General features: G+C 52.9%; 1 protein-coding gene across 23 annotated transcripts in view; it reads right to left on the bottom strand.

Moving 5' to 3' along the window:
• ZNF185 (zinc finger protein 185 with LIM domain) overlaps nt 1-24780 on the bottom strand; it is a 60221-nt gene that overhangs the window by 18592 nt on the left and 16849 nt on the right. For 8 of the 23 annotated variants that reach the window (XM_032476009.1, XM_032476011.1, XM_032476012.1 and 5 more), the window contains 12 exons: nt 24165-24248; nt 23387-23467; nt 23066-23107; nt 21557-21640; nt 21063-21143; nt 16459-16545; nt 13341-13445; nt 12239-12337; nt 11944-12036; nt 10114-10209; nt 9148-9237; nt 4216-4413 (listed from right to left, as the gene is read on the bottom strand). In XM_032476009.1, coding sequence (XP_032331900.1) covers nt 4216-4413; nt 9148-9237; nt 10114-10209; nt 11944-12036; nt 12239-12337; nt 13341-13445; nt 16459-16545; nt 21063-21143; nt 21557-21640; nt 23066-23107; nt 23387-23467; nt 24165-24248 — 1140 coding nt within the window. The other 15 variants (XM_032476015.1, XM_032476024.1, XM_032476016.1 and 12 more) reach the window with 12 other exon arrangements.

The following is a 24780-nucleotide window of genomic DNA, read 5'->3' as shown; positions in this document are numbered from 1 at the left end:
TAGGAGGAATGGAAAATGGTGCAGCCACTGTGGAAAACAGTATGGCGGTTCCTAAAAAAGCTTAAGCATGCAATTACCATACGACCCAGCAATTCCACTTCTGGGTATATACCCAAAAGGCTGGAAAGCAGGATCTTGAAGACATATTGTACACCTCTGTTTACTGTAGCATTATTTACAATAGTCAAAAGGTGGAAACAACCCAAGTGTCCACTGATGGATGGATAGACAAACAAATGCACTAAGTCCATATTATGGAATATTACTCAACCTTAAAGAGGAAAAAAATTCTGAAACATGCTACAACACTGATGAACTTTTAGGATGTTATTCTAAGAGAAAGATGCCAGTTACAAAAGGACCAATACTGTATGATTCCACTTACATGAGGTATTCAGAGTAGTCAAATTCATACACAAAAAGTAGTATGGTGGGTGCCAGGGGTAGGGGCAGAGAGAATGGGGAGTTACTGCTCATGGGACAGAGTTTCAGTTTGCAAGATGGAAGTGTTCTGGAGGTGGATGGGTGATGCGTGCGCAACACTGTGAACGTGCTTAATGCCATTGAACTGCACACTTAAAAATGGTTAAGGTGGTTAATTTTAACGTCATGTGTATTTTACAACCATTTAAAAAGAAATCTTGGCTCCTCCTTGTCCTCTGGAGAAAGTCCAAGTCCTTAATGGCATAAGGATCTGACCCTTCCCACCTGTGCTTGTGATCACTTAGTTTTTGTGTTGCTGTCTCTAGGACCACCTTCAGGGTCAGTGATTCACTAGGAGAACTCCCAGGACTCAGCATAGTCATCCAATTTATTGCCACAAAAGGATACTAAGCAAAATCAGCAAAAGGAAAAGGCAGTGTTTTCATCCACAGTTGAAGATTTTTATTGGAGGCTGGTCACGTAGGCATTTTCTGCCTGGAATATACCCAAGTTCCCCAATCCGAGAAGACAAGCCGAGATCCAGCATAGAGCACACTGTTTGTACAAGTGATAAAGGCAGTCAGCCTTACCTTTCATTATTTAGGGAAAGGTTCATATCAGTGCAGAAAACCGTTCACTGTTTCAACTTCCCAGATGCCAGCCAAGGGCCTACCCTGCAAACAGGCTTTTCTCAGGAGAGTAGTCTCTGATCTGGTACGTTAACTCCTGTCTGCACACTATCTGCTCAACATCAACTCCTCCACTGCTTTCTCTCCATAAACTACAGCTGTATCAAACTGAACGGTGCTCCCAGCTACCTGTCTACAGTCCACACACAGGAGATTCCCTTACTCCTGGACCCCTTCTTCACCGTTGGGCAAACTTCAAGAGGAACATCCACTATCCCCTCCATGAAGCCTTCCCTGATTCCGTGAGTCCCGTCAAGACACGTGCTCCTTCTGGTATATGCTGCCACCTTGCCTTATCTGTCCCCCCAGGTCACGGAGACAGAGGGCAGGGACTAAGTCTTATTTGTCTGTTTCTCCAGTGCTTACACATGTCTTGCCACTGGCTAATTACTAAGTAAACTTTTGGTTTAATTACAGAATGTATGGCTCATTAAGTCACAGAACAAAGGAAGGCACCCACATTACTCTGCTCATTCCTCCCCCTGCCGTCTGACCTACATGTGCACTCGGCCTTCCCTCCTATCTCAGACACAAAACCACTAGCACCTGCCAGCCCCCACCATGACCTCAGTGATCCTTCACCTTCAGATTTGCTCACTCTGTTTTTGACAACAAACTCTCTTTCCCCGACCGATATTTCCTCCCTGGGCACATAAGCACACTCTAGGAAGCCCTCCTGATCATCCTGTAACTGTTTATCTGCTCACCCGTCCCACATCTATCACTTCATGGCCATTTTGGAGTTGTGTATTTCTACCAAGTGCACCTCCTCACCTCCCATTGCCTCCTCAATCCACCATAATCCAACCACTACCCTTTCTGTTTCCCTAACCTTCTCCCATCAAGGCAGCTATAAGCTCCATGTCATCAAATTTGGTGCCCTTATTTTAGGGTACACAGAACACTGGAAAGTTAAGTCAGCTTGGCTTGGTTTCCATGACTGTACTCTTTCCATATTCTTCCACTTATGCAAAATTTTCCTTCTCAGTACCCCTCTTCACATCTTCTTCCTGTAAAAGACTCTTCGAAATGATTTTCTAGAATTCTAACCCATCTGCCTTTGTTTCTCTCTTATTTTTACCTTTTTTTCATTTTACATACATTATTAGAGTTTTAGGGGACCAGTAATTAATACCTTCTTTTTTTCTTTTCGACACAAGAGCAGAAAATGGAGATAAATGTCAGCTAAGGAAGCAGCTGGCTTTACATGCAGAAACCAAAACGAAGGCTTCACTTGCATCCCTGAACCACAAAGACTTACTCAGCCAAGGGACTGGCTGGACAACTGGCCCTGGGAGCTTGTGGAGAGAGGCAGAGAATTCAGGGGGATCCTTCTGGGCTGTGTATCTAAAGCTATCTGCTTCCAAAGACAAGGAGAATTAGGGGCCAAGCTGGGTCCATGCAGTTCCTGTTCTCAACCTGGCAAGCAAATAAGACTCCTGCCCAAGAGCATAGGAGGAGCAAGGGAGGCCAGTAGTGTAAACAAGAGACCAGGGAAATGGTGCCCCACCAAACCATGGTCCACTGATGTTCTCCAGGCAAGCTCATCCACTCTGCAGGCCCCAGTCTAGCCTTCACTCAATCCCAGACCCGATCACTCAGTAGTCTACTGGACATCATTGCCTGGATTCACACTCAACATGGCCCAAGTGACCTTATCAGATCTCTGCACAGCATCCCCCCCACTCTCCTCGCTGGCCCTTGGCTAGTTCCTGTCACAGTGCAGGGCCATGATTATACCCAGTCGCCCCACACTGAAATCTCAGTACAGCCTTGGCCACCACTTCCCCTCACCTCCAGCTGGAGGGAATCTTCCTACGAGTCATGTCTGGTTGTCACACTCACCTTCATGAAAACTGTCAGAAGGTGGGTCCTACTCCTCAGCGTAGGAGCAGGTGGTGCCCAACTGCCTCTCAGCACTTCCCACCAAGCCACCAATGCACCCTTCCTTCACTGTGCTCACCCTGACTCTGCATTTCCTTTACAGCATATCTGTCTGTCTGGCAAAGGCTTCCAGCTCCAACCTCATTCCACCTACAAAGAAAGTCTTCCGGACACCCCCGAATCCCCAACTCCAAAAGAAACCCAATCACCTCCTGCTTCATCTACAGGTTGCACTTTTTATACTCTGTCTTGACAGATGGAACACTACACTGAGTAGTGTGGCAGGAAGCCCAAGGTTGTGCATCAGTGTCTTTGGCCTGGGTTTCTACAGGGCTGGGGGCCAAGGATGGGTATAAAAATAGCCTCCTATTTAAGTATGGAACCTCTATGGTATAAGAATCCCAGTATCATGATGGTGGATGAACATTTTAATTTTATCCCTGCAAGAGGAGCCACAGGAACTATCTCCTGCCTTCTGGGTGAAAGTCTTGGCTCTTCCCTTCTAGCATCTGTCTTGTCTGAGAAACCATTCGATTGGATCTGCAGAAGCGATAACTGATTTCCTTCGCTCTCCTTCGCTCTCCTCAAAATCTCCAAGCAATACAAACACGCTGTGTTTCAGCGATCTGACGGTGCATCTATAAGCTGTACAGGGCACCCAGTGCAGGGGCCAGTAGGCCAGAATCCATCAGGAGAGCTTTGACTTGAACACCCACACCACATGGTCACCTCCAGTGACAGTCCCACTCTTACTGTCACCCATGTTCTCTTCCTGTCACTCTGACCTCCTCTCTCTGCTCACCTTAACATGCTCTCTTGCGTTCTCCCCTCCCCTCTCTCCCTCATTCTCAGACAGAGCCATTTTAGACACACAAATAGCCCCTACCCGACCTCTGATCCCCAACCTGCAGTGCTCATATACTCTGCAAGACTTCCTTCCTGCTCCACATGTCAGAAATTAGCCACGGCTTCTTACCTCTGGGTACAGACAACTGCTTCCATCACAGACCCACAGCACCACAAGAAGCCCCTTGACCCTGATCCATGCCCAGGGAGTCACCATCCTAACCCCACTCACGGGACAGGAGCCTGAGCACTGGGGTGTGCAATGTGCCAGGCACTGGCATGCATGTGGAGCAAGAGCAGGTCCCACCTAGGTCGTGGCCCCTGACAAAAGTCCGGTGTGGCAGGCAGGAGCCCAGCACAACATAGTCCTTACCTGCTGGCTTGGCTGTCCAGTTCCAGGAGCTGTGCAGGTTTTCCAGGGCTGCTCTGCTGCTCTGGGGTGCTGGGGTCTGCAGATGGCTGGGTGGGTGCAGCTGCTTCTCCCTGGCCATCTCTCAGGGCTCCAGGCCTCCCCTGCCAGGCCTCTACCACCTTGGTGACCACATTCTTCTCCTCAAAACCTGCCAAGGAGCTGAGGAAGAACGAGCACCCTTATGGAGCGAGTGCCGTGGGACCAGCCCTTGCTCACCCACTGCACACAAATATCCCCTCCCATGGCCACAGCAGGCTCCTGTCCCGGGGTGGGGGTGGGGGTGGGGGTGGGGGGCAGGATAGAGAGGAGTCTGGCAGGGCCCCCAGCTCGGAGAGAGTTCGTCTTCTCCTCAGGACTGCTGCTTCCCTCCAGTCGATAAAGGCAATCTTCACGTGTATTAGATGAATTCCAGAAAATGAAACTATAGTTCACCATCACCTTGATCCTGGCCCATCCTGAACTCAACCCTACCAGCATCAACAGCTTGACTCCAATCGCTGGTGGGGCTACCTCAGGACAAGAAGATCACACCTCCAGCGACCTCCAGTCCTGGGATTCATGGAAGCTAAACCCACAGTAGGTAGGCTCCCTGCCTTCAAGGTGGAATGATAAGGGGGGCAGTGCTCATACCTTGGAGAGTACACCCTGAAAGCAATATGACTTATCAGCCTCAGGTGGAAGGAACCAGAATATCCCAGTAGGGACAACAAGCTGATTACCACATCCACTGCACCTGGTAGATTTGCAGGCACGTCAGTGCTGGGCCTCTCTGTGCTGCTTCTACCCAGTGATGTGCTGCAGCCCAGCCAGGTACCAAAAGTGGTCTTTCCACATAGTGCTGGTCCCTTAGCCAGCAGAATGCCCTGACACACCCACCTCACCTCTGCCTGGGATACAAACACTTGAGCCAAAGGCAAACCAAGAAGACTAAACAGCTTGTTTCCCGACTCTGGGAGCCCTGAGCTAGCTTTATCACGGACTTAGTATGAGTTCTATCCCTTCCAATGTTCCCTACAGAAATATGGTAATAGAGGTTATCCTTGCCAAGTTTGTGAATAAAGCCAAGTTCTCAGCAAAGAGCAATCTGGGGTTCCACTGTGACACAAGGACAAGTGGATGAATAAGGCTCCTTTGCCCTAGGTCTCAGAGCAGAGTCACTACAAGGTATAACTCACCTCACCCATAAAAAAGATGTCTTAGTAAAACAATCACAGGACATCTTGCTGAGCAATGTAACATCCCAGAGTCCAGGCCCCTAATGAACTGCCTGGAAGTCAAGTGTTTAGAGATAGGGAAGGTAATATGTCTGGCTGTAACGAGATCAAAGATCTAGAAGCCTAATACAGCTACTGCCAATTCTGGACACAATCACACTCTACATGGAAGAGAACAGCCCTTTCTACTCTTGCACTACCTCTAGTAGTTGACAGGCATTGTCCACAGTGAATAAATGTGCTTAAAGTTCACCTGTTTCTCTTGCAGAGAGAACATAACCCTGAAAAGATGAAACTTGCAACATAACAAAAAGGAAAACAGAATACGTTTTAGATGTAAAGTCTAATAAGTTTTTATAAAAAGAGAATTCAACGTTGATGTAGTGCATTGTGACAGGAAATGTCCTACATGCTTTGGACATACAAATCCATTTAACCCTCACAACAACTCTACGTGGTAGGAACTAGTATAGCTACTACTCTGCAAGTAAGGAAAATGAAGCACAGATGAGTAAGTTGCCCAAGGCCACATGGGAAGTAAGTGACAGAGCTTAGATTTGAGCCCAAGCACAGGCGTCCATGCTCCGCCTCTTCCTGTACGTGTGAGTAGTGTGATGAAACAAAAGCAAGTTAAGAGTATGGCAGAGTTCCTCAACTTTGGGACAGTTCCCCTGCTCTGCAGATCTCCCTGCCCACCCCCATGAGCCTCCTCACCCTCCCTCGCCTAACTCCTGGGAACTAAGCCCCTCCCCCAGGAAGCCCCCCAGCCCAGCGCAGGCAGGTCCTCCTAGGGGTGGGCGTGAGTGGTCCCTCGTGGTTGGAGCGTCCAGCTGCCCTCCCCGCGTGTCCACAGCTCGTGCCCCCGGCCGGTTCTGAAGACCCGCGCCCAGGGTCCAGAGACTACCAAGCGGGCTCGGGCCGCAGGAGCCCCTCTCGGCTCCTCGCGGGCACCGAGCTCCCTTGCTCTCCCCTTCACCGCGGCGCGGTGGTCCACACGTGGTCGGGCGTGCGGGGCGGGGGGCGGCTTCAACCCCAAGCCGGTGGGACCGCCGGGCCCTCCGGGCCAGGCGGGGGAAGTGCAGCGGCAGCCTCGGGCGGCCCGAGAGCTGAGGGGCGGCTCGGCCCAATTGTGATCCTCGCGCGACATCTGGCGGCCGGCGCGGGCACCGCCGCGGGAGAAGCGCCTCCGAGGCCTCTCGCGCCCAGGGAAGCCATTTCGCTTTGCGAACCGTCGCGTTTCCCGACAGGCACCGCGAGGCAAGCTCGCCGCTGCAGTTAATGGCGGCGCGCGCAGGCGCCCTCACGCGGAATCCAAGCGCGCACGGGCCAGAGAGGCGCACGCGCAGGCGCACACAGGGCAGTCTCAACGCTTGACTAGACCCAAACGTGCGCAGGCGCTCACAATCGGGGAGTCACGCGCAGGCTCTTAAGTGCCGGCGCGCACATTCTGCGACCGTCGCCCGATCCCTGCTGCCCAGGTGGGAACTGTCTGCGTCCACCGTTTTTTTCCTTCCCAGTCCTGAATTCACATTCCTACCCGCAGAGATCATGACAGCTCTATATCAGGGTTTGTCAACGTCGCCATTATTGGCATTTTGGACTGGATAATCGTGTGGTTGGTGGGAGCTGTCCCGTGCATTGTAGGACGTTAGACAGCATCCCTGGTCTCCACCGTTTGCCAGTAACACCGTTCTCCCAGTTGTGGCAATCAGTAGTGTTTCCAGACAATGGCAAGTGACTCCCAGCGGGTGGGAGATGGGGGAGATGCCCCTGGTTCAGAACCACTACCCTAGAACAGTAGTTCTCAGCTTAGGCTGAACATAGAAATAAACTGGGAGTTTAAAAAAAAAAAAGTCATTGATAGTGGAGGCCCACCTCAGAAGAATTAAATCTAAATCTCTCTGCATGGGGCTCACAATGCTTTAAAAAATTATTTTTAACACTTCCCAGATGATTCTCAAGTGCAGCCAGAGTTGTCAAACACTGATCAAGAAAATTTGCTTTGATTTTGCAAACATTTAATCAGAGGAAAGTAGTTCCAAGTCTGTGCTCTAGAGTTGGCTAGATCTGAGCTCTATTCCTAGCTCTGCTCCTCACAGGAGCCCTCCATTCCTTCACTGTCAAATTGTATAAGAATCCAGATCCTGCCCCAGGTTTGGGGAAAATTAGGTGAGACTATACAGATGGCATGCTGTACACATTAACCATCTGGCAGTTACTGGTTCTGGGTCTTGAGAATAGGCTCCAAAGAACAGATTTCATAAAGTAGCTTTTTAAAGTTTTTCTTAGAGCCTCTGGCTTTCGGACTCAAGTCTGCCATTTGTAAGCCCTTGCCAAGTCATTTAACCTTTCTGTACCTCAGTTTCCCCATCTTATCCATTTCACACAGTTTCTGGGAAGATTGTAAAGCACCTAGTAAAGTGCACTCTAGGTGTCAGTTAATTCTTTTCACTCTGTTAATTCTCAGTGAAATGTGAAACAAAAAAGGCACAGAATAGGGCCTCATACCTTGGAGATCCATTGCCCACCCAAACCCCAGCATCATGGTTTATGTAAAAAAGGACCTGCAGTGTGGTGTGCAGTTGTAAAAATTCACTCACCTTTTAAACACCTAAATCAGACCATCCTCCTCACTGGCTTAAAACTTGAAATAAGATAGAATCTCCTTATCATGGCTTACCAAGGCCCTGTTCCATCTATGGTCCCCCTTACCAGGTAGGCTTCAGCCATTGTATGCTTTGGAACCTGCTAAGCGTGTTCTCACAACAGGGTTTTTAAGTTTGTGGTTCCCTAGCTGCACCTCTTTTCTCGTTGCTCCTCCTAGAGTTGTTGGTTCCTTCTCTTCCGTAGAGGAGCTCTGCTGAGTCACCACCTCCACTCATCTAAGTAATAGCCCTCCTTCCAATATCACTATCTTAGCATCCTGTCTATTTCTTTTAGAGCACTGTTCTTCCCAGGAGTCACAGAGACCTGGGTTCCAGTCCTTTGTTCTTCATTATGGTTAGGTGCAAACCTCACAGGATTGTGCGGAGGACTGAATGAGAGTAGAGGGCTGTGCACACAGTAGGTGCCCCCAAAGTGAAGTAGCTGTTGTGATTATTAATGATATCTGGTACTAAAGGCCAGTCAGCCCCTGCCTACCTCAACAAGCCTACTGTTCACCACTCCTCCCACAAGGATCCTCACTACTGGCTATACTCCACTACATACAGTGCCCAGAAAACACCAGGTTGTTTGCAGTCCTTCGTACAGCCTGTTCCCTTTGCTTGGAGGACTCCTAGTCACCTTTCAGGATTCAGCTCAAAAGCCACCTGCCCATGAAGCCATCCTGGGCTCCAACATGATGTGTTGTTCTAGGCTGGGCCAGGTTTTGCCCCCCATCAGCTATGTCAGATTTGTCTCTGTGCTCCAGCCTCCAGCACAGGGCAGGTACCATCGAAGTGGTCACTAACTTCCTGCTTATGGAGGACTTCCTGGCCAGAGGCAACAAGGTGTAATGGAAGGCTCTGTGGCCTCAAAGGCAGAGGCCAGAGGTTTTCAGCTGGGGCTTCGGCCCTTGCTGCATTGCTTAGGCCAGCTCACAGGCCTCACTGGCCTCACCTTCCCAGCCAAAGGCCCATGCACACCTGAGCTGCCTTGCTGCACCACGGAAGCTCCATACTGTTGGCTGGTGCCTTACCCCTTCAGGTCTGTCTCCATGTCCTCCAGGTCTGCTGGGCTGTTGCTCTTCCTGCCAGCCAGGACAGCAGAGGCCAATGTGGCACCAGAACTAAGGGAGGAAGCACACAGGCCTGCTGAGGCCTCAGACCAAAGGCGACTGGGGCCCAGGTTTTCCACTTCTCAGGGAAGGGGGGACCCACATCTGCCAATAAAGGCTGCCATTAGTGTGGCACAGATGCAACTGTATCTGAGAATATCTTGTGAGCCCTGGCTGTAGCCTTAGCACTTGAGATCAAGACTACGCCTTGGCCATGATCAGCTTGGAATCCCTGAGGAAGTCTACTCCTAGTTTTGGGTTCCAGTATCCTTGCCTGACCTACACCTCCTGGGGCCCTGTAGGAATCCAGAAACATCGTTCTTTACTAAAAGTGCCACACACACCCAGCAAAATGGCCGCTCCCACTGGTGGACTGGGAGATGAAATAGGGCAGAAGCCTGCAGCCTGGAAACACACAACTTCTTCCCATTGCAACTTTGTGCCTCCCCAGCCACCTCCACATGCTCTCTGGGACTGAGCCCTGTGCTGCTGGCTAGCAGTCCCTGGGATTCCTCCCCTGACTCCTGCTTGCTGGGCCAGGCTACAGTCCCTGCAGGAGAGATTCACAGAGACCTCCTAGCAGGGTCTTTTCCCAAACTCTGCCTCCCAATGTCCTCTTCTCAACCATCTCAGCTTGGATCCCTGTGGGTAGTTGCTGAGTTGTATGGGTCTCCCGAATTATCACCTGTACCCCCTCTCGCACTGCCCCAGGTGAGTGAGTTCACCTCCAGGTCAGGGCCCCTCCCAGCCTTCCCTCTCCTGTGGTGATCACCTGATGTGAAGATGGTTGAGAGGCACGAGGGGGATCCTGGGGTGCTGGAAGCAAGGATGAACCTTGAAGGCTGTCTGGCAATGGGATTGGTCATGGGGCAGTTGCTCTGCCCTTACCTGGTGGCCGCTGGTCCAGGCTTGCGAGGCTGCAAGTTGGCACTGTCTACCTCCTGATCATCCAGGACAGGGCTGAAGCCAGCAGCTGAGCACAGCCTGTGGAAGGAGGCCAAGCCTGGTTGATTCAGAACTTTGTGTCTGTATGTCTCCTTTCCTCGAGAGGTTGGCTACTGTCCCCGACAGATGATGGAGACTGAGAGTTGCTCAAACAGATGCTCAGGGCACAATAGTCACTTCTACCCCACGGCTGACTGACACCAGGGCAGTGTGCCTTAGTGGTTAAGTGTATACACCCTGGAGGCACATTGCTTGGATTCACATCACAGCTTTGCTAACCTCCTGGCTGTGTGACCTTGGGCACATCACCTGACGTCTTTGGGCCTCAGTCTAATGTCAGTGGAATGAGGATGATAACTGGTCTGCCTCATACATTTTCTGAGAAGAGTAATTGAGTTAATAGATGCCAAATGCTTAGAATCCTGCTTGGGCCCTAACATCAAGTTAAGACAGATTCAGTGGGTGCTGTCTTATGCAGCCTTCCCAGGGAAAGGCTGGATACTCCACCTCTGTGTAAATCACAGCACACCAAGCAGCCAGGCCTCAGAGGGCACCACGCCCCCTGTGCGAACCTGCACCCTCCACCTGAACAGTACGCTCACCAAGAGTTCCTTGTGTTTGCTCCCAAACTCATTTATGCCAGTTGTGCTCACAACCAGTATGACCAAATTCAGTTATTGAGTAAACTGACGAAAATGTATGGAAAAGGACAGTGGTTTTCTTTTCATGAGAAACAACCTTTTCTTTGGAAAGACAAAAAACGCAACTCTCTTAAAAATCATTGCCAAAATCAATGTAGCTAAGACAACATGAAAGACTTAAAAATCATAAGAATCTAGGAGATTCTTCAGCTAATCTTGTAAGTTAGTATGAGCTCTGGCTTCATTGTAAGGAAACCAAAAGCAGAAAGCAAAGCGTTCACTTTATGAGGGTGCGTAAGTAAGAAGGGTGATCTGGATGAATATTCAAAGACAAAGAACCAAGCCCGGTCACATTGGACCAGAGGATGGAGTCAGTGTGCAGGACCGTGCTGGCCAGCACTCGGCGGTGCAGGCTGCAGGTGCTGGGGTCTGCACAGTCCTCCCCGCCAGCGGCAGCTCAGAGAACTGAGGCCCTGGCCTCGTGACCTCTCCTTTTGCCTGCTGAGGCTCAGTGGGCAGAGGCTGGGGCCCACTGTCCTCTCCCCGTGCTGGCTTGTGCTCCTGATTTGGAAGTGGGGGCTCTGGGGCCAGGCATCAGTTGCAAACTGGTCAACATAGTGAGGGAAAGGGGTCTCAGTGGGCTTGGGGACATGGGGGCAGCCAAAAGAGCCAGTTGGGAAAGCAGGGATTCCTTCCTCAGGCAGACGCCTGGAGGGCAGGGTGCCGGCTGGCAGCGTGTGCTCATGGCTCTCTGCAGACACTGGCTTTGCCATTCCCCTCTGGCCACCTGCTCTGAACCATAAGGGCTGTAGCACAGCTTGGGGCTGACGTACCTGTGCCGGCATCCGCAGGACGACGCAAACTTGGCTTGGAGCCATTCCCCAAATCACCTAAGAAAACGGCCCTGGACTCCACCCAGATCCAAAAACTCAGAGCCCAGCTAGAAACACGTGTCTCCTAGTCTGTCTCACCGGGGCCGCTGCTTTTCTGCTCACTGACCCTGAGAGCAGAGCTGGCCAGAGGAGGAGAGGGGCCGGGGGTGGAGGGGGAGGACTGGGGGCTTCTGGAAGGCGAGGGAGAAAGCAAGCATGAGAGTGCTCAGCCAAGGAGGAAGAAGGCATGTCCGTCCTACCTGTCTCGCGCCTGCCTTGTGCCTCCTTGGGAGGTGCTTGAGAGCCAGTGGCAGAGGGCAGGAGAAGGAGCAAGATTCAGCACTGGTAATTCCCTGAGGTGGAAAGCCCAAGGACAGAGGATGTGATGGCAGCGGGAGTGCTGGCGACGGGAGAAGCAGGAGGCAGGACTGTAGGAAATGAGCAGTGCTCTGCCCCTAGCAACTGAAGCAGTTTTAGCAACTTGACCCTGGCCTGTCACCAGGAACATGAGAGAATACCCAACTTGGGGCCACCAGCTTCCCCTGGGTAGCTCACCCTCCTCTCCCAGAGCTGATGTCTGCTCCAGCCAAGCCTTCAGGTGGGGAGCCTGTGGCTCCAGCTCCCACGTGGCCAGCACTTGACTGTGCACTTGATCTGTTATGGGCAGAGAAGCATTTGCTGACTGTAATTGGCTTCTGCTTTGATCAAACTCAGATGTCCTGAGAGCAGGCCTCAAGGACCAAAAGCTCAAGCCTGCAGCTGCCACCCTGCGCTGCTCCATTTGGAGCCAAGACTACAGCAGCAGTATTTCTATTTTTTCTAAACTTGCTGGGCTGAGAGCAACAGTGGAGGCAAGAAACAGAGCAAGGTGGCAACTCAGGAGGAGGCTAGCACTTTGGAGGGGGGCAATGGCCAACATAACCAGGGTCAAAGCACTTGGGGCCACTAATAAAGCATAGAACCCAGGGCAGAGACCAGGCTCCCAAACCATCCTGGGTCCCCTTCCCTCATTCCCAGGCCTGAATCCCAACTGAAGGTCTGAGGCTCCACACTAAGAACACAGTGGCAGGCAGACAAGGCTGCGTGCTCTTATCCATTACTGGCTACCAGCTTCCTGTTGAGGAAATACCCAACTCTCAGCCACTGTTCACCACACCCAGGCTCCCCTGGTCCAGCTTGAAGGACAGGTCAGTGGGATGGTTGTGGGATGGCTGGGCACAGCCACCCTCTCTGGGCTCATCATCCCCTGCTAGGCTCTGCCTCCCATCCTTGCCCACCACCGTCCACATTCCCTTTGTCTACAGGTCATCCTGGAAGTCCCTGTTAGATGCACCCTTTGGTCACTGACTTCCCCAGACTGCCAGCTTGGCGGCCTTGCTTGCCTTGGCTGAACAGGGTGGCTTTCAATGGAACAAAAGCACAGTGAGGCTGGGCCAAGGGCTGGGATGGGGGTGGCCTAGCCTGGAGTTTTGTCCCCTTCTGCAGCTGGCTCCCTGAGTGAACTTGGCAGGCTTCTGCCCCTCTCCAGGCCTCATGCATGTCTTCGTTCATTCTTTCAGTAGATATTCCTTGAGGATCTGCACTTCCCCAGACACAGGGGACACAGCAGGCCTTGGATGGTGGGCTGCATGGGCTCCATGTCCCTGAACTGAGTTACCTGTCAGAGTCTTGATCAGGGCCCTTGAAGTCCCCTTCACCAGTCAAGTCTCTCTTGGGCTCTCTGGTGTTGGGGGCCTCTTTGTTTTTGGCACCTGGGGAAGACCTACAGTGGAAAGAAACACAAGTTAACCACCTATCAGAGGGGGTAGTGACTGCATCCCCAAATGCCAGCTGTCTCCAAGGAGCTTAAAACCTGGTATTGAAGGATTGGCCAATTCTGCAAATCTACTCACAGCTTCTGCTGACTGAGGGTCAGACCCTATTCTCATGACTCCACATGCATTAGCTTTCCACATCAACCCCACAACGTGAGTACTGTTATTATCCATGCCCACTTTCCAGATGAGAAAACTGAAGCACAGACAGCCCGGAGTGAATTGCCCCAGATTCCATTGGTAACAAAGGGAACAGCTGAGATTTGAACCCAAGCCATCTGGCTTCAGAGTTCCAGACTATAATTCACCACAGTGTAAGACTGATATTAACCTTCTGATTCAAACTCCCTCTGTTCTCTCCAGGGTCATCAGGGAGCGTCATGGTGTCAAACTCAAAAGAGACACTCCTATTGTCATCACCTTCAGGACCACTGACCAGTGGGCCATTCCCGCCTTCTCTCCCCCTTCTGTCCACATGACTCTCTGACACTGCCTCCTACCTCCATGGCCACACCTTCCCAGTCTCCTTCACCTTTTTCTCTTCTTCTGCCCCTTGAATGTTGCTGTTCCAGGTGTTTCTCTCCATCTGCATGCTCCATCACCTTGGCCACCTCCTCTGCTCCCAAGGCATCAACCGCCAACAATGAACCAATGACATCTGCATGTTCCCACCCCCTACTCTGTGCTCTGACCCATATCTCCACTGCTTCTTGGACTGGCCCTGGTAGCTTACCTTCAACATGGCCAGAACTGACCACCCTCCCCCAGATGCCCTCAGAGTGGGTGACCAGGCAGTAGCCACCTCCATGATAAAGTCTGTGTTCAGCTTGCTGTCCCCTCTCCTTGATTCCCTTGACATTTTAGCCCATGTAAACCTTGACATTGAATCCTATTTCAGTTCTCATCTGTCTATAACATGGAAATCTCTTGAGCCCTGACCTCTCTCCCAAAACTCAACTGCAAACCCTCAAATATTTCCTGGTAATTTGCATTTGGATACCTATAAATAAACTCATCATATATTCACTCAAAAATACTAAGTATTTCTATCACCCCTCCCTCTTCCCTCCCCCTGGTCCCCACTAGTGTAGTGAGTGAGTATGGAGCAAAACGTGCATGGTGGGAGTCAGGCTGCCTTGGTGGGAGCCATGGGTTGGCCTGCTCTTGGCTTTGTGACTTTGAGCAAGTTACTTCACCATTCAGGGTCTCAGTTTCCTCATCTGTAAAATGGACGTAGTGATTGCATCTGCCTCCTGTATGGGGGCACGTGCAAGGCTGCTTGTAGCAGGGCGGGGCTTAGTGAATTCTAGCTTTCCCTCTTTCTCCCTTTGCCCCAACTTGACTTTCTTGTTGGAAAATGGAGGAGGGGCACTCCCGAGGCCTTATGGGAACACAGCACAGACCTTCCTCAGAGACAGCCTGGCTTTTTCCTGCATCTCTCGGGGGTTACTCTGCCCCTGTTTTTCAGGGACTCGTCGCCTTAGGAAAACCAGTGAAGCCACTTTTGGTGTTGCCTTATTAAAGAGATCATCATGCTGGATGATTCTCAGTGATTTCAGCAATGAAAGCTCCAGCAGGACATGAGGGGACCCAGAGCCGCAACCCTGCTCTCCAGGAGCTTGGAGTCCTAGGAAGAGCACCATCTATGAGTGGACAAGTGTGACTCCTCGTGTGACTCTGCTGGAGGTAGGAACACAGAGCCGTGTGAACTTTGCGGGGACAGCCCCTCACGGAAGCTGCCTCAGAAAGAGACACAGGGGAAGGAGGGCTTCAGAGGGGAGACATGTGAGGTGGAACTGAATACTGCAGAGGGAAAAGGGCATCCCGGGCAGAGCCCACAGGCTGCACAGACGAGCAGTGCTGGGGGAGGCTGCAGTGGCGGGCCCGGGGGCAGGCCTCGCCAGGTGAGGTAGAGACTTCAGGCTACAGAGGCTAATGGGGGGTGGGGGAGGGGTGGAGCAAGTGATGGAGAAGGCCTGGATCCAAGGGAGGGCAGTAGGGACAGAAATATCTCTAAAATAGAATGGCCAGAACTCCGTGCCTGAGTGGAGTGGGGTGTAGACAGGGAGGAACCAAGGAAGAGAGGAAAGGGACCTAGCGATCTGTCAGGACCTGTCTTGGAGGTCAGTTCCTCCAGGAAGCCTTCCCTAACCACCTCCATCCCCTTTGCCGTGCAGGTGAGAGGCCCTTGCTCAGAGCTCCCACTGTCCGGAAGATTATCCTGGGCAGACTCTCCGGCACCCCTGTCCCAGACCTCATAAGGCAGGGTCCCAGTCTGTCTGCTTCACTGCTGCCTCCCAGACCCTGGCACAGGAGTCAGGCGTGTGGCAGGGGCTTAGCACACGTTAGTTGGGTGAATAGCCAAATGAGCTGGAGACACCATGCTACAGAGAAGCAGGAGGCCTCCTCTATGGGTCTGCTCCCTAGGGAGAAGTTGCCTCTCCCTGCTCAGATATCCCCTTGCCCCCACCCCAGCTTCCCTGGGGCCTGGCTCCCAGCCCCCTGAATCCTACCTGCATGTTACCTGGTGGTCTGGCCCCTAACCTGGGGGCAGGGGCTGGGTCTGCCATGCTCCCTGCTGGTTGTACTCCTGCCCCATCTCTTGAGCTGTTGAGGCTGACCCATTGACTCTGCCCTGATCCTGGCGACCCCTCTCACACAGGCAGGGCCACTGCCCCAGTGGCCTTGGGGGCCTCCAAAAATCCCATATCCTGACTCAGCACAGCTGGCTGGTCCCATCCTCAAGGCCCAGCTGGGTGAGCCATCACTTCCAGGGGGCTCCTGGCACACTGCTCTCACTTCTATCTGTTTCTCCCCCACCAGGCAGACAGTCAGCAACTCCCAGGTCGCTCATGCCCCCCACCAACCAGCCTCCAGGCCGCATCATTTGCACCCTGGCCCTGCTGCCCCCATCTCTAGAATGGTGTGTGAGGAGCCCAGACAGCAGCAGGGCCCCTGTACCTCATTCCTCCCAGGTCTGGGGCCACCAGGCGGAGTCCTGCCCCAGGCGTCATGATCTGCAGGCGGACAGTCTCCTCACCTCTTGGGCTGCAGCCAAAGGAGAGAGCCAGAGAACTGCTGGTAAGAAAGGCCTCCCCTTCCCCATCTGTGCTGATGCTCCCAGGGCATCCTCCCTCAGGAGCCTCCTGGCTAGTGCGGTGGGGCACCCAGACCCATTGCCCCCTTTTCTCTTGTCTCCCCTTTGGACTTGAGCCTTCTTAGTGCTGCAGCTGAGCTTGGACCACTGACCTCCAGGTCCTAGAGGAAGGAGACTTAAGGACCCATTCACCAATCTCCCACCCTGAAGCCTAGCCCCGTTCAGGCGCAGTGGGGGACCTACTAGGTGGAAATGGGACTGCCAGTCCTGACAATGCTGCTGAACATAGGCAGAGGCAAGCCCTGCCCGTGGCCCCACTGGAGCATCCAAAGTGGCTATTTGTGAGGCCAGTGGGAATTCTGAGTTCATGGGCTGATGGGAACCAATGATGAACCAGATGCCCAGGAAACCTACAGACCACATTTAGAGTGAGAGCCAGTGGGAGGGGCACGTCAGAGAGTCAGGGGATGAAGGTAAGAGAACAGGTGCCTGCGAACTGGAGCCCATGGAGTATCAGGCATTGTCAGCACTCAGAGGGCCCCTTTGAGGGTTCCTGTGCTCAGATATTGGTGTGTGGGTGACTGCACACATCCCTCCATGTCCCATGCATTTTTTTGCCCCCATTGCAGGACCTAGAGAGAATCCCGAGCTCCCTGGCTTTGTGGGGGTACCCTTCACTGCAAACCATGCCTACACAGGTCCACATTACAGTCACTCAGTCCTGCCTTTGGTTGCCCCTGAGACCTGGGGTACAGATAGGTGTGAACCTTCAGCCCAACAGAGGGCAGCATGAGGGTGGAGTGGCCTGGGCGCTGACTCTACTAAGCTGTAGGGCTGTGGACAAATCCAGCCCCAAAGGCACCTGAGAAGTTCCATGAAGGTGCAGCCCAGCCCAGGCCAACTGGGGGGAGACTGGGTGGAGGAGGTGGAGCTGGCAGGGCTCTTAAATACAGAAACCAGATGGGCTTGAAGTAGGGGGTGAGGGGCTTGACATGGTCAGTCCAGCACTTTTGAAAGGCCACTCCGGGGTCCCAGGAGGAGGAGGGGTCGGGTGGAGGGGGGCTGGGTGGAGACGGGGAGTTGAGTAGTCCCCTGTTTGGGTGATAATGAGGATGACAGCATTAAAGCCCCTGGCTGCTGTCCCTACTCTGTGCCATCTAAAGCACGTGGTGCCAGGAAGCAGGGACACATCCCACTTGGGGACATCACAGGGAAGTGAAGCATACTTTCTCCCTGGTGGTTCTTCTTATGTCAGAGAAGAAATTGGGGCAAAGCGCTGCCCCACCTGGTGCCTCTCCCTCGATGCCTTCCTCCTGAGCGACTCCTTTTTAAAGGCCCAGCTCAAACGGCACCTCTTCCAGGGGTCTGTTATGGGTTGCACTATGTCCCCCCAAAAGATATGTTGAAGTCCTGTCCCCTGATGTCTGTGAATGTTACCTTACTTGGAAATAGGGTCTTTGCAGAGGTAATTAGTTAACTAAGATAATTATTCATTAAGATAATGTCATACTGGAGTAGGATGGGTCTTAATGCAGTATGACTAGTGTCCTTATAAAAAGGGGGCATTTGAACACAGACCTTCAGAGGGAAGACAGCCATGTGATAACAGAAGCAGAAGCTGAGTGATGCCCCTGCAAGCGAAGAAATGCCAAGAGAAAAAGGCTTGGAACAGATTTTCTCCCAGAGCCTTTGGAGGAGCACATGGCCTCACTGACACCTTCCTTGATTGAGGACTTCTGGCCTCTAGAACTGTGAAAGGATAAATTTCTGTTGTTCCATCCACCCAGTTTCTGGTACCTTGTTACGGCAGCCCCAGCCTATCCTCCCCTGCAGCCTCCACCAGCCCCACTACCTCCCCAGACTCTCAACCACAGATAGCTCTGATCCAATTTGAAGTTCTCAGCTGGACTCATCCAGTGCGGCCCTAGTTGCCACTGGGAGTGACAGTGGTCTGTAGCAAAAGGTGTGCCAAAGAATTCATCCAGCTAAGAGAGGGATAGGTCAGGGAGGGAGGGAGGAGGGAGTATCTTATCTCCTCTGGCGCCCACAATGGTATTTCCCTCAGAGGCCAGCAGGTGGCGATATTTGTCTCCTCATTTAAAGGCAGGGCCCTGCCAATTAGGATGTGCCCAGCGACCTACCGCGGCACGTGAACGCTGTGCAAAGGACTTTACATGCATCATCGCATTTAGTATTGGGGACAGCCTCTGGAGGTAGGTATCACTGCTCCCTATTTTACACATAAGGAAACTGAGGCAGAGAGAGGGAAAGTGACTTGCTCAAGGTCACACAGCCAGTACAGGGCAATGCCAGGATTTTGCCCTGTACCAGAAGCTGTACTCTTACTCACTGCTCCCCAGTTACTCTGCCAGGTCAGAGGGGAAAAATGAGGCGAACCCAAGAAACCAGGCCCTGCGGTGCATGGAGGGAGAGCCCATGCCACAGGTGAGCAGTGGAGGTGGGAGGGGGAATGGGGAGGGGGGTTGACAGTGGAGACCAGTAGCTCAGGTTTGGACACTTGGCGCTGAGGGGCCTTTGCACTTCCACTGGGAAGAAAGATAGCTGGAGAGCCCCCAGGACACACTGAAGTCCCTAAAGGATTTGGCGCCTAAGACAGGGGCACCTTCAGATCTGAGCCATGGAGGGTAGGGCAGGGGCACACCTGGGGAGTGGCAGCCTCAGCAGGGCCATGCCTGGGGACAAGGCTGTGATAGTTTCCTTTCTTTCTGTGCCATAAACCAACTTTTTCTGAGGCACTGCGGGACCTCAGGGTTTGGTTGAGTCACTGCTCCCCAGGAGGCTGGGCTCCTTCAAGAGTACAGCCAGGCCTGGACTCCTCGGATAACCAGGCAGACAGGAGCTGGGCATGGAGGACTGATGGCGGCTACCTGACCCAGTGTAGGCCCTGATGGGGTGGCGTCAGAGAGGAAGGCTGCCCACCTGGAAGCTGCCCCATGGGTTCCAAACACTTGGTGACATTGGTGTGACGGAAGAAGCATCATGTTGAGCCTCCCTGACCAGCTACTATTGCACACTGATGGTGAGGGGGCCCTTTCCTTCCTGCTGTGAGACATCTTAGTATCTGGAACATTCCAGAATCTGGTCCCATTTCTGTTTCCTGGGGCCTCACAGGTAAGTTTGACCTCAGACTTCCAGCCTCCAGAACTTTGAGATAGTATATTTTTGTTGTTTGAGCCCCCAATTTGTCTAAGACAAGCCAGATGACTCAGATTAAACACCCGAAGGAATTTTCCACAATAAATATTAAAATACTAAATAATATTAAAATAATAAATATTAAAATAAAATATTAAAATCTCAAATCCATAATATAGCACAACCCAATTCACCTCCTATATTCTTTTAGAAGGCATCTGAGAACAACCATTCATTTTTTTTTCAAAAGAGAAATAAGGAGAAATCAGAGATGTGTACTGTTTTGGCTGAATTGTGTCCCCTCCAAAATTTATACAGTGAAGTCCAAATCCCCAGTGCCTCAGAATGTGAGATGATTTGGAGTAAGGTCATTACAATTAAGATGAGGTCATACTGGAGTAGGGTGGCCCCTGATCTAATATGACTAATGTCCTTATAAGAAGAGGAGGTCAGAGCACACACACACAGACAGAGACCTGGTGAAGACACAAGGAGAAGACGGTCAAGGAGAGAGGTCTTAAGAGAATCCAGCCCTGCCAACACTTTCATCTCAGACTTCCAGCCTCCAGAGCTGGGAGATAAGACACTTTGGTTATTTGGTCACCTAGTACCAGTTTGTGGTTCTTTGTTGCAGTGTCTCTGGCAGACTAAGCCCCCACGTTCCATCCATTACCAAGTTCCATCCATGCTAGCTTGTGAGGCACTCTTGAAGTTTCCTACTTGTTCAAAAGTTCTTATGGCAAAGGTTCAGACAAGCAGGGAGGCTCAAGAGAGGGAGGAGGGGAAGAGGAGCAGCATCCGGGCAGAGGCCCACTGGCCTCCTCCCCAGGCCCTTGCAGGAATGGCCTGGGGCTGGCCTTGCACTCCCGGCTCCCTCTGGACACACAAACTCTGCAGCCTCGCTCTCCTCCGCCAGTCTGTGCTGTGGCAGGTGGTCCTGTCTCCCTCCCAGCACAGAAGAGGTGGCCCTGAGGACTGAGGGCACATACAGATGGTTATGGGGCTGGAGATGGGGAGGAGTGGGGACTTGCAGTGGCATTACAAGGGCTGGAACAGCCCCAGAGGCCGGGTCGCTCTCGGCAGGATTTCGCACGATTCAGCTCACAGTACAAGGAGGTATTGATTGCCTTTCGCCCGCAGACAAGAGAGCACCATTATCTGACCGGACACTCTGGGACTCAGCAATCAGGACAGAGCAGGGCCCCGCCTGTAGTAAGATCGCCAGCGCTCAGCCTGCCCCGGCCCTGTCACCCCATGGCCAGACCATCCCATCTGACAGGCTCACGGGCCAGAGCCAGCTTCTGGCACCCACCTGGGCTCCCAAGTCCTGGCGGGGCTGGACATGCGCTCTGTCCACATCACCTGAGATGCTTGGGCTCTGCCTCTGTCCGTGCTGCCAAAGAAGGGGCTGTGAGGGGTGGCATGGGGACTGCAGAGCCTTCCCTGGTGGAGGCAGAGGACAGCGTGTGCAGCTTGAACTTGACCAACTTATAGGAGAGCCTTGAACAAGCCTAAAAATAGTGGTACTTTTTCTCAGGCTGTTGTAGCTGCCACTGGGCTCAGAGGTGCAAGGGTTAAGTTGACACACATAAGCACTAAAGGGACAAGAATGAAGCGCTGCCTCCCAGGAGGCCAGGCTGTTTTGCTCCTTTCAACCCTAGGACATCCAGACAGACAGGCTCTCACTGATTTCTGTGCCCCATCCTGTCACTGGGCACATGGGGACAGTGGCCCTGAGGCCCGCCAGGGAGGTGACCTGGCAGAGGTTCCACAGGGACTGAGCGGCAGGGAGGAGCGATTGATTACCTGCTGAAGCTGGGAGGGGATCTTTCCAGAGCAGGTGGATCCTGGCTTTTCTCGGAAGGCACATCCTCATTCACCACCTCCACCCTTTGGGCAAGAAAAGAAACAGATGCACCATGTGTCTTCGGGGCCCTTCCGGCCTGCTCTGCTGCCCCTGAAGGACATGCCTCTGTTCGGTGATGCTTATGGCCACGAGATGGCTCAGGCTGGGGTGTAGCAACTGCAACTTGATATAAGGACAGCATCCTGCGTTGAATAGTGTCGCACCAAAATCCATGTCTGTCTGGAACCTGTGAGTGTGATCTCATTTGGAAATAGAGATCAGTTTGTAATCAAGTTAGGACGAGGTCACACGGCAGTAGGGTGAGCCCTAAATCCAATGACCATTGTCCTCATAAGAGGGAAATCTGGACACAGACACACAGCCATGTGATGATGGAGGCAGAGATAGGAGTCATGTGTCTACAGGCCAAGGAATGCCAGGGAGCGCAGGCGATACCAGAAGCTGGGAGAGAGGCCTGGGCTGCTTCCTCCCTGACAGCTTCCAGAAGGAGCCAACCCTGTTCACACCTTGATCTTGGACTTCTAGTTTCCAGAACTGGGACACACGCTCCTGGGCTTTGTTATGGCAGTCCCAGGAACCTAACACAGCCAGGAAGAGCATAGCATTATCTGTCATTCCATCATGCTGCCACCACCCTCTGCTGGCTGTTGTCCACTCAGCCTTTTTGGTCTTCCCACCTCTGGGCCTTTGCACAGCTGGGCCCTCTGCCTGGAACCCTTGGCCTGCTGAGTCTTCCTTGTTTTTCAGTCCTCAGCTCGCTATGCCACCTGGTCGTGGATGCTTCCCCTATGTATCCAACAGAATATCCCTAAAATTCAACTTTCCAGGGGTTTCTTCTCCGTCCTCCTCTGAGTAGTCTCCTCTCGCAGAAGAGGTCTTGTCAACTCATGGTGACACCCCTCCATCATGCAGCTGGAGTGTCCTGATATCCAAATTATGCCCCATTGATCCCTGTTCATCCATCTCCAATGTCATGGTCAGTTCCAAGGGTCTGGTCAGGCAGGAGCTCCCAATGTCAACCCTTTGAACCCCAGCCTAACGATCCCTCCTGACAAGGTATTGTCCAGCCTGTCCCTGGTAGGGTGGGAGGGAGGGCAAAGGAACAGCTGCTTTGGACCCTGGTAGCTACTCTTGTTTCAAAACTCCAAAGGCCCTTGGAAACACTTCAGCTCCATCTTGGGTCAGGGGCCTAGCCCTGTTAGCCACAGGCAAATGGAAGTTTCTGGTCACAAGCTGTGTTCTCTCAGCTGGGCCCCTGCCTATGCAGAATTGGTGGCCATGTGTGCCACCACAACTAGCAAGATGCTTGCTTGGCTTTCAAAAAGAAGCCACCAGCCCCTCATAATTCCCTCTACTCAGGGATAGCTACCCCATTGCCCATCCTGCGCCCTCTCCACCTAGTTCCCACACACCACCCCTGCCAACAGAAGACTTTGGCTGACACTTACCTCTTCGCAATGAATGGGGCCTGTGTCTCCTGGGCAGGGCTGCTGGAAAGGAGGCAGAAAAGTGACATGTTGGGCAGAGCCAGTGGACAGGTGACGTCACGTCCTCTCTCCCATTCCCAGCACCTTGCCTGCCCTGATGGCAGCAGCCAGACCTCTCAGTTTTCCAGAAAGTACATCTGAGAGTCCCAGAAGTTCTGGCCAGAAGGGCCCTCTCAACCCACCCCTCAACAGCCCGAGGAAGACTGAGGGGAAAGAAACTGTCCCAGAGCATGGAGCTGGTTGGTGGCTGAGCTGGCCCGAAACCAGGCCCTGCCATGTCACCTGCTCTTCTTGGCTGCTGATAGGACATAGGAGTGCTCACGGGGGACCGTCTTCCTCAGCACGCTGCTTGCAGCTTCTGACCTGGGACGACACAAGAAGGGGGCAACTGATGGTGTGAGGTGGGACTCGATCTGCCAGCATAGCCTGGCAGGTACTCGGGAGGCAGGCGGAGCTTTTGTAACCCCACACATAGTAGGTGGCAGTGTGGGCAGTCGGTGCCTGGCAGCTTGGCTCTGGAGCTCTTGGCTTTTCTCTTACACCTCCCAGGCCCAGGGACCCCTGGCCCTGTGGACTCTGCCCCTAGGATTGCCCAAGAACGCAGGCCTCACTTTGGGACATGGAGAATGGGCACCTCTGGAGCCTGGCCCTGCCGCCTCCCTGGCACACACAGAAGGGTTCTCCCTGGCCACTCTGCACAGCCTGTTTTGGCCCAATTTGCTCAGGACCCTTTTAAACAAACTGATAGAAAGTCCCAAAGCACCTCCCTCCCTAGGCTCTGTCCACCCACAGATGAAGTTACCCTTGGACTCTCATTACCTAGGTTCTGCCCCCATGGAAGGTTCATGAGGTCCCCTGCACTGGCTCAGCACAGAGCAGGTGGTTCTGGGACTCAAGGAAGGCTACCTGTTGCCAACAGCCACTCCTCCAGGAAACAGGTCAGCGCTGATGCTCTACATACTGTGCATGCTGTCACCCCAATGGGCACCATTCCTATCTCACCAGTCTTCAGACACTCAGGCCCTGCCCTGCCCATGGGATGCCCAGCAGGCACCATTACCTCCGTTTCTGCTCATCAGAAGAGACGGGCACCTCCTCTTCAGAAGCTCCTGATGCTGAGCTGCACCTGACGTTGTAGGGTGCCCTGGGGAGGGGGGAGGGGTTGAAGATGCTGCCAGTTGTAGCCCTTCGTCCCTCTAACTCCACTTCTTCCCCTTTGAGAGCCAGCTGTCTTCTGTCTCCCTGTTCCAACCCTTGCTGTCCCCCTAGGCTCAGTTCAAGCCTCACCCTCCTCCAGAAAGATGCCCCAGCTGCTGTGTTGCTGGGCGATGGTGATAAGGGACAAAGAGTCCCTGGGAACTGCAGGCACAGTCCACACCTGTCCAGAGCCCTTCTCACTTGCTGGGCACACAGGAGGGAGCCTTGGATGGGGCCACAAGGGGGAGCTCCAGAGGGAATCCCAAAGATTTATATCCAAGAAGCAGCCCAGATTTAGGCCCAGGGTGCACACAGCTGATAATGCTGCCAGGGCCAGCTTAGGCTCACCAGGCTCCAGCCCAGTCTGGTGCAGCCCCAGGGCCAGGACCCAGGACCCAGGACCCTTTCTCCAGACCCATCAGCTCTTTCTGGAAGCTTCCTACAGCCCCTGCTTGGCCTCAGATCAGAAGGGCAATGTG

The sequence above is a fragment of the Camelus ferus genome, chromosome X (genome assembly GCF_009834535.1).
Source record: "Camelus ferus isolate YT-003-E chromosome X, BCGSAC_Cfer_1.0, whole genome shotgun sequence".
NCBI lineage: Eukaryota > Metazoa > Chordata > Mammalia > Artiodactyla > Camelidae > Camelus > Camelus ferus.
Note: the sequence above shows the minus strand (reverse complement) of the source record. Positions and strands in the feature narration are given on the sequence as shown.